Source organism: Pelodiscus sinensis, chromosome 4 (assembly GCF_049634645.1).
Source record: "Pelodiscus sinensis isolate JC-2024 chromosome 4, ASM4963464v1, whole genome shotgun sequence".
NCBI classification, from domain to species: domain Eukaryota; kingdom Metazoa; phylum Chordata; order Testudines; family Trionychidae; genus Pelodiscus; species Pelodiscus sinensis.
In genome coordinates this window covers 9,668,885-9,678,010 of record NC_134714.1, presented here as the reverse complement: position 1 = coordinate 9,678,010, position 9,126 = coordinate 9,668,885, and the positions used below count along the sequence as shown (strand labels likewise).

General features: G+C 46.4%; 1 protein-coding gene across 12 annotated transcripts in view; it reads right to left on the bottom strand.

The window, feature by feature from the left end:
• Positions 1 to 424: 424 nt before the first annotated feature.
• KTN1 (kinectin 1) overlaps positions 425 to 9,126 on the bottom strand; it is a 121,679-nt gene continuing 112,977 nt past the window's right edge. For 11 of the 12 annotated variants that reach the window (XM_075926270.1, XM_075926271.1, XM_075926272.1 and 8 more), the window contains 3 exons: positions 6,087 to 6,179; positions 2,272 to 2,391; positions 425 to 911 (listed from right to left, as the gene is read on the bottom strand). In XM_075926270.1, the coding sequence (XP_075782385.1) occupies positions 882 to 911; positions 2,272 to 2,391; positions 6,087 to 6,179 (243 nt within the window). In that variant the 3' untranslated portion in view covers positions 425 to 881. Of the gene's footprint in view, positions 912 to 2,267; positions 2,392 to 6,086; positions 6,180 to 9,126 lie in introns of all 12 variants that reach the window. The other variant, XM_075926269.1, reaches the window with a different exon arrangement.

Below are 9,126 nucleotides of genomic sequence, written 5' to 3'. Positions count from 1 at the left end.
GACAATAAAAACTCTACCATAAAGAAACCTGTTTGTTACATGTTTTAATCCAACATCACCAATGAATGGAATCCATCTGAACAGAACCTTTACAAAGGTCTGTGAAAGGGACCATGGCAAGTTCTCTGGTAGGTTCCCTGCCTCTCCATCATCTCTTGCTATTTTCCTGCAACTTTTGCTTTTAAGCGAATGACTTACCCCAGAGATTATTTTGTACAACAGCCTCTTCCCTTCCTCTCATCCAAGATCTTCATATGTCTCCCAGTTTGTGTGTGTGTTGTCAATCTGAAAGGTTACAGGCTAGGCCTTGTACCAGACAGACAACCACCATGACTCCGGTATGACTTGGTGCTATTGTTTCAGGGAGGAAAGCAGATTTTTCCTGGCAATGCCAATAAGTCAGTAAAAATAAAACCAGAAGCACTTTCTGAATAATAAGCATCCCTTTAATTGCTGACACCATTACAAAAACTGATTACATTAGCAACCGAAAAAGGAGTGTTTACTTGAGGCTGAAGTCAGAGGCAGCTACTCCCAAAATTTATCTAAGTAAAACGGTGTACAACATCAGTATTAAAATGTTATATTTATTTCATTGTTGTCATTACCATACTGGATTTTTCTGAACAAGTTTTACTGAGCAAAATAAAAGATTATATGTTTACCATATCTCCAGGAATGTAGAGGTCTAATTATCCAAACAATTTTTTATTATAAAACTAAATTCTGGAGGTGTCTACAGAGTTTTTCTTCTTTAAATCAGTAGTCTAACAAGAATTAGAAAAGACAAAACTCTGTTCAGTGTTTGACGAAGTAGAAAGGGTGAAAACATAAATAAGGCTTTAATTTGGCAAAATATAATACAATGCCTTCTGCTATCCTCAAATTAATGATTCCCCTGTGACTTCATTCTGCAAGAGAGAGAAGAAAATCCACTTAAGCCAAGGAGTTTATAAAAAATTATTGCTCAAAGAAATTCAAATACAACACACGCAGTAGTGGAGCGGATCATCCCCAAATCTGGGCTAGTGATCAAGCTAATCACGCTGAAGTGTAGGTCAGGTACTAATACCAAACCTAACAGTTAGGAGGATAGTAGGAAAAAAGTGATCGTCATTCTATTGTTCACATGTCTTGTTACCCAAGGTACACAGAAGCTCCAGAGAAACTTGAGCTTTCTGACCCTTCGGAAGACAGATACCACTGAGATAAATCTGTGGATGCTAAAGGAGGAAGTAGAAAGTACCTGTTCTAAATACAAGAAGCAAAAATCTGATGCCTGATTCTATGAGCAGGACCTCAAACACTGCTCTAGCCCCTCATCCCATTCAACCCTCTGTCTTCGCAGCCCTCCGTCTCTAACTTTTAGCTATCTCCCGTTTGATGGGTTCTGTGAGGTGGTTCTGGCAACTCAGGCCTGTCCAACCTTCTGTCAGCTCAGGCCATTGGACAGGTCATTAGTGCATGGGGATCAGCTATGGAAAGGGTTTTGAAAAGGCAGCTTTGCATGCATGTGTGCAAACCCACCAAGTGGCACTAGGCGCCCCCAGACTGACACTGATGCTATTGCAGATCACAGTGACTATTCCATACTCTCACTGCCCGCTCAGTAACAGCTCACCACATCGGAATGGGTATAACAAAGATACATGGTCTATTGCACTTTCCACTGGAAAAGGGAAACATGGACTCGTGGCAGGCACTAGGGAAGCAAACAAGCCCCGGCAGACTGCTACGTTGAAGAGACAAAACGTCTGCCAACAGAAGCAAAGGGAAAAAGAGGGGTCACTGTCAAGTCAGAACCGGGCAGTGAGTCTTCAGGCCTAGAAAGAGGTGCAGGAAAGCCTGAGAGCTGAGAAAGGCTGAAGGGAGAATAGGTCCGGAGCCCCTTAGAAGCTTTAGACAGAGTCAGACTTGACAGACACCAAAGCCCCAACTGTCATGATGTTGGCGAACGCTTGCCTGAGACCGATAACCTGGCTATGCCTGCACTGCAGACGCCTGCAGTCGGCTCATGTCAGCTGAATCAAGCTTTTGGGACTCAGGCTACGGGACTATAAAATCATAGTGTAGACGGCTAATCTCAGGCTGGAGTCTGGGACTCTCCTTCCTCACAGAATCCCATACTTTGTGCTCCCGCCCAACCCAGACATCTAGACTGCCATTTTATAGTCCCGCCACCCAAGTCTGCCGAAACAGGCTAGGCACAGGTGTTTTACTGCAGCCCAGACATGCCTTGAGTTACAGCTAAAGTGTCCATTTCCTACCTACTAGCTGATAGTGTTCTTTTCCCTTGGAGAGCATTTGGCTTATTGACATGAGCAACTTCTTCAGATGCCCTACATCCTGGCTTAGACTCACCGCCAGGTTTAGCCTTTTTTCAGTCATGTCCTGAAACAGGAGAAGAACAAACAAAAGAATAGTTAAAAGCTCATTTACAGGCTAATTCCTGAAAGACCCCAACTAGATTCTCAGTGCAAAACAACAACTTCTTACACCTCTCTACACACCATGCAACTCCAACAACCACTGGGGTATCCCCACAGAGAACACCGGAAAAAGCCAATTTGGAACTTACATAATGACGCTGTGGCTAGCACACTGCCATAGCGACTGCTGGAACTTAGCACCAAATACCCCCGCAGGTCTGACTATCTGATGGGGGTACAGAATGCCTGCCATCAGGCAAGGGTGCTGAGAAAGCACGGTTTGCCAGAGAGAACCAGGACACAGCAGGCTGACAATGATTCTAGCAGCTACCTTGAACGAGGCAAGTTGGTCGGTACCCAATTGTATCGAGAAGGACCCAGCTGGAGGCCTGGAGGGGTTATATTCTTTTGCAATCGACATGCTGCTAGCGGTGGGTGGAAGGGGCCGAGGAAATGTCTGTCCAGTTTAGGCTGTATCCCTCTGCCCTTCCCCGCAAGCTGGGATTCCAGGCGTAAATGGCACCAGTGCATTTTATAGATAGTTTGGTTTCCACGTGGATCTTGCTGTTAGCAGCATATAACGGAGATACTATCCTGAGGCACGGAGCTCCACCTGCCACGCGCCGGGCACGGCACACAGTTCCAGTGCCAAGAGCGGAAAATGGGAATAGTATCACTTAGATCTGGGCTCAAATCTGCCACAGCTGCAGCTTCAGGGCTGCAACACGCTTGCCGATGTGCCCTCCCCACACTCGTAATTCTCCACTGTGAGGAAGAACAGCCTGAGGGGTCATCCACCGTCCACAGTCCGTGCTGACCACTGGCCGTATCACCGCCTGCCACCACCAGCTCCTCTGCACGCAGCTCCCCTGGGAGGGTGAAGCACCTTTGTACGCTCTCGTAAAAGCCCTCCGATAATAAGATGGGTGAAATGGAGGTGTAGAAAACTCCTACGTGGGCCTGCAGCTCATCTCCCGGTGTGGGCAGACAGCAAGCCAATTGCTTTATTTCAGTCACAGTGACCAGAATGGGCGTTTCAGGGGTTTGGAACGGGTCCCATATGAAGAGAGGTTAAAGCGACTGGGACTTTTCAGTTTAGAAAAGAGGAGACTGAGGGGGGATATGATAGAGGTCTATAAAATCATGAGTGGTGCGGTGAGGGCAGATAAAAGTTCCCATAATAGAACTAGAGGACACCAAATGAAGTTAAAACTAATAAAAGAAAATTCTTCTTCACACAGCGCGTAGTCAACCCGTGGAACTCCTTGCCAGAGGAGGCTGTGAAGGCTAGGACTATAACAGAGTTTAAAGAGAAGCTAGATGATTTCATGGAGGTTAGGTCCATAAAAGGCTATTAGCCAGGGGATAGAAATGGTGTCCCTGGCCTCTGTTTGTCAGAGGCTGGAGAAGGATGGCAGGAGACAAATCACTTGATCATTGTCTTCGATTCACCCTCTCTGGGGCACCTGGTGCTGGCCACTGTCGGCAGACAGGCTACTGGGCTAGATGGACCTTCCAGTACGGCTGTTCTTATGTTCAGGTATTTAGTGTGGAAGCAGGGTTTTACGTGAGGATTCAGAGATGAGGAAGGGAAAGGCTGCAACTGCTTTCAAAGCGAGTGTAGTTGCAAGGTAAGAATATGTCCCGAGATCTGTGCACTTACAATTCACAGACCCCTCTGGCATGTCTGTAGTGCTTAGTGACCATCTTTGAAGCCACCCAGGTGAGCCACGTGTCAGGTGCTCTAACACTAAAGTAATAAGTTTCAGTCTGCAATGGTTCAAATGTAATTACTCTGAGCTAAAGATCCATAATTCAGAACTGAGAGAGCAAAAGAGATCCTGCCTCGATGCAACTGGCAGTTATGGCCTCCGTGTGGAACATGACAGTCTCCTGTCCCTCCGACATGTCTGTATGTTGGCAAACTCTCTATATCACAAGGGAACGTCCCAGGCCTGAAACTTAAATGCTTTCATGGTACCAGATGTGCCCTTGGCCCCAGGCACTGTAGCATGGGATGCAACAGTCAAGCAGTGTTACTGAGTGATTGCTTTCCACACAGTCATTCGTTTCGTCTAGTGACTGCACAGCAAGGATTCTTCTGCAGCGCTCCGGGGAGAGCTCTGCTCCGTTAGCTGTCTGAAGTCACTTTTGCAAAACTGAGTTGATTGAAATTGCTTTTCCCCATCTAAATCTGCAGCGCCCACCTTTCTTCCGACCTCCTGATAAGGAAAGGAACCCGATCTGTAGGCAATGAGTTCCCACTGACGTCAGTTAGCTGCTGAGAAGTCAAAAGCTGAAGCAGCTCTCCCCTGACATGGTTCAGCTCTGTTGCCCAATTTGCATGCACAACCCTAGCAAGCAGGGGCCCATGTAGAGGTTAAATGAAATCTGGCCTTCACCGACATTCGCAGCTCAGTGTTGGTTGTCCAACTCCGCAGCCGTATTTCAGCTGTAGCCTTTCAATGTGCAGCTACCACAGACAAGTAAGGTAAGTCTGGATTACTGCTAACAAATGCAAACCAATGTGATGATGCTGCCACGCCAGATCCGGGCCACGATGTTCCCAATGGCATGACGTCGGCTAAAGTGGGACTAAGGCATTTCAGTGGGCTGATGCGCTCCTCCCTTTGCTTCGCAGGGCTTTGACTGAAGGGGTTAAGGACTGAAGTGTGTTGCAATACTGAAGCAGGGCAGGGTGCCAGTCTCCATGCGGAATGATGTGTTTCGGAGTGCCCATCAAACGTGTAATGTTTGAAGAGTCTTTAGTTATAGGAAGATTATGTTGTGTCCCCCTTAACAGGAGAAGTGCTGTAAAAACTCTTCCCACAGCCTGCACCCAAAGGGCCATGCCAATTTTGTTTCCATTTTGAAAACCCGTCTTGCAAGTCAACCCTCTGCCCGCACTCTCATAGGTGAACTTGACAGAGAAGCAGGTCACGGTGCAAATCCAGCCAAGCCCGAGTATAAACACGCCTGTGGTCTTGAGCATGGACAGGATGCAGCTCAAAGAAGAAGTTCGTCTGACCTTTTTTATCCTTAGACAATCTCCTGACCAGTGTTCCCTGAAAGCTGTATGCTTATGCAGCCACTCAGGAGAAATTCAAATGCTGCCCAGATGAATAGCAGAGCACCCCGTTAGATTTTTCATCTCTACTGGTGGTGCACATCTGCACATGCCCAAGTAGACAATTTATTCCGCACATGGAGGAAAAAGATTGGAGTGAACATTACTCCTGACCCAATTCCACAGCCAATGGAATATTGTACATTCTGCAGCTACCCCTCATTTCTCAGAGTTAACACTTTGCATAAGACCGGGATTGCCTTTTTATCCTTAGACAATCTCCTGACCAGTGTTCCCTGAAAGCTGTATGCTTATGCAGCCACTCAGGAGAAATTCAAATGCTGCCCAGATGAATAGCAGAGCACCCCCTGTTAGATTTTTCATCTCTACTGGTGGTGCACATCTGCACATGCCCGAATAGACAATTTATTCTGCACACGGAGGAAAAAGATTGGAGTGAACATTACTCCTGACCCAATTCCACAGCCAATGGAATATTGTACATTCTGCAGCTACCCCTCATTTCTCAGAGTTAACACTTTGCATAAGACTGAGATTGCCCTGAAGACTGACTCAAAGAAAACACTCACCGGCTCTGAGCAAACATCACTGTTCTCAATAACGTTAACATCCCCGGCAGCTTTTCCTATTTCTCTCTCAAGAGATGCCAGTGACTCCTGGGCCTGTAGAGAAAGAGAAAGACAGCAATTAAAGGATGAAAAGCAAGCCACCTGTCTAACCGCTAATGTGAGACGCACAGGAAATAAGTGTTCTGAAGGAAATCTGTTCTATGCCATGTTCGCTCAGGGGACCAGCCCGTTCATTGAGACTGACATGTCTTCTTACAATCTGGCAATTTGCATGTCAGGCGGGCTACATGTGAAAGGTACGCGACGAAGGAATTTTAACAGCCATGTGTCAAGATTAGGAAAAGAAGTTCAACAGCAGATAGTTAAATGTGAAAGACTAACTGGAATAAGCATCCAACACCCAATTCATAGATCTGCCAGTGATGTGTGATGCAATAAAAATCTGCTAGGATGGGGTGACTTTATTGCTAATAGGGTGGGAATTAATCAGTGCAGTCATCCCATATTTTGTGGTTACTGTGCCATCACTTCTTTGGTATTCTTGTATCAAACAACAAATAGTCCTACAGCACCTTAGAGACTAACAAAAAAATGTAGAGGGTCTCCTCAGCTTTCCTGGGCACAACCCACTTCTTCAGATGACTGGAGTTTAAGGGGTCCAGGTTCCAAATAAAGAGAGAGAGAGCAGGGATGGGGGAGAGGGGGGGAGGAAAGGAGAAAAAATGGGAAAAGAATAGTCAGAAGATCCATGCTAAATGGAGCTGATAGAGGATGCTTGGGTTTTTATGTCATTAGGATGGGGAATGTAGCGGGTAAGCCAGTTAAGGTCATTGTTTAAACTTCTGTTGTAGGTACCAAACTTGTAAATGAAATTAAGCTCTGTAGCTTCCCTTTCAAGCTGCTTTTTGAAATTGGCTTATAAAATGGAAACTCTGAGATCCATTAGTCAGTGCCTGGGCAAGTTAAAATGTTCCCCAACAGGTTTCTGTGGGCTATTTTTTCAAATATCTGATTTGTGTTCATTAATCCTGTGTCATAGAGACTGTCCAGTTTGGCCAATGTACATGGCAGAGGGGCATTGCTGGCACTTGATGGCGTAGATCTCATTGGTGGATGTGCAGTTATGAGCCTCTAATGTGGTGGCTGATGGGGTTAGGTCCTGTGATGATGTCCCTTGTATAGATGTGTGGACAGAGTTGGCACTGGGGTTGATTTCAGGAGTGGGTTCCTGGATGAGGATGATGGAGGTGTGTTGTGTGCTACTGGAAAAAATGTTTGAGGTTAGGGGGTTGTCTGTAGGCGAGGACTGGCCTGTCTCCCAAAGCTGGTGAGAGTGAGTGGTCATATTCCAGGATAGGTTATCGGTGGTTGATGCTGTGTTGGAGGGGTTTAATTTGGGGGCTATAGGTGATGACAAGTGGCGTTCTGTTTTCTCTGTAGGGCTTATGTTGAAGAAGATAATGCCTGGGTACTGATCTGGCTCTGTCCTTCTGTTTTTTCACTTCTTTCAGTTTTAAGCATGCTTGATATAGGCCCTGTAGGTGTTTGTGTCTGCCTGTGGGATTGGAGTAAATCTGGTTGTATCTGAGGGCCTGAATGTAAACACTTGATTGGGAAATGTGCCTTGGATGGAAGCTAGAGGCATGTAGGTAAGTATAACCATCAGTAGGTTTCTGGTATAACGTGGTGGAAATATGACCATAGTGTAATTGTACTGTGGAGGTCAAGGAAGTGGATCTCTTGTGTGGACTGGCCCAAGTTGAGGTTGATGTAACTTAGGAAGTTTTAAAAAGAGAGTGGCCTTATTTATGTACCCCAGCACCCAGAAAGCAGAGCGGCTTTGGCCTTTTGCTCCTCTCTCCCGTTGCAATGTCCACCCTGCCAACACCACTGGCTTGCAGACCTACCTCAACTAGAGAGGTCTTCTTCCGTCCGAACTAAAACCCTGGTTTGACCTCTCCTCATGGATCTCTGGCAGCCAGTTGAAGCTCAACATGACTAAAACAGAGCTTTCAATCCCCCCCGCTGCTACCGCCTCTCAATCCTGGGACCACCACCACCATCCTGCCCATCACTCGAAATCACAAGCTGGGTGTCATCTTCAACTCAGACATTGAAGTTCTCCTGCCCAGGCAATGTCTAAATCTTGCCAATTTTTTCTGCATACTATCTCCAAGACACTGCCTTTCCCATCCATCCACTCAGCTAAATCGCTTGTCCCGGCTCTCATCTTGATTACTGCAACACACTTGTCTATGGCCCTGACAAATGCAATTTTCTGAGCCTGTTGTATTGACCATGCATTCCCTCCCCTCATCTCCATCAGTTCTACCCTCTCTATCATAAAAAATTTAAGTTACTTGTCTTCATTTTCAAGGCCTATCATTCGCTGTCAAGATGTCGACCCCAGCCTTCCTGTTACATTTTCAAACAAGCACCTTTCTGCTTTTGTTTGTGCTGCCCCTCACGCTCCTCAAATATTTGTGAAGATGCTTCATCAGGGTCCTTCAAACCCTCCTTAGAACTGCATTTTTCTACAATGCCTACAAAAAAGTTAACAGTTCGGCTCCGGTGCCACGAGACCGCGGCTGTCCCTGCTCCTCTAAGCTGTCACGTTGAATCCTTGAACTCCCCTGCCTATCTGCATCCATCTATTGTCTCTTGGCTCAAATTGTAAGCACTTTAAGACAGGGACCAGCTCTTTGTTCTGTACGTATGGCATTTAGCACAGTGACTTCCTGGTCCAAGGCTAGGCCCCCTGGGGGCTAAAATAATCCAACCCCTCAGAGTATGGTAGCGAGAACACACACAACTTCCAATGTTACTGCTAAGAGTTGTTCTGTATATTAGGAGGCCAATGGAACACAATGAAGTGACACGAAGCTCCTCCCAAGGTTAAAACGCTGGCCTGACACCTGGGAAAGCTGTCGCAGCTGGACAACACAAAGAGAAGGAGTACGATCGCCACACTGACCTGGGAAATAAGGGCTAGAACCTGCCCTGTGCTAATGCGCTCTGCCTTTGCACGGCTTCAACAGCA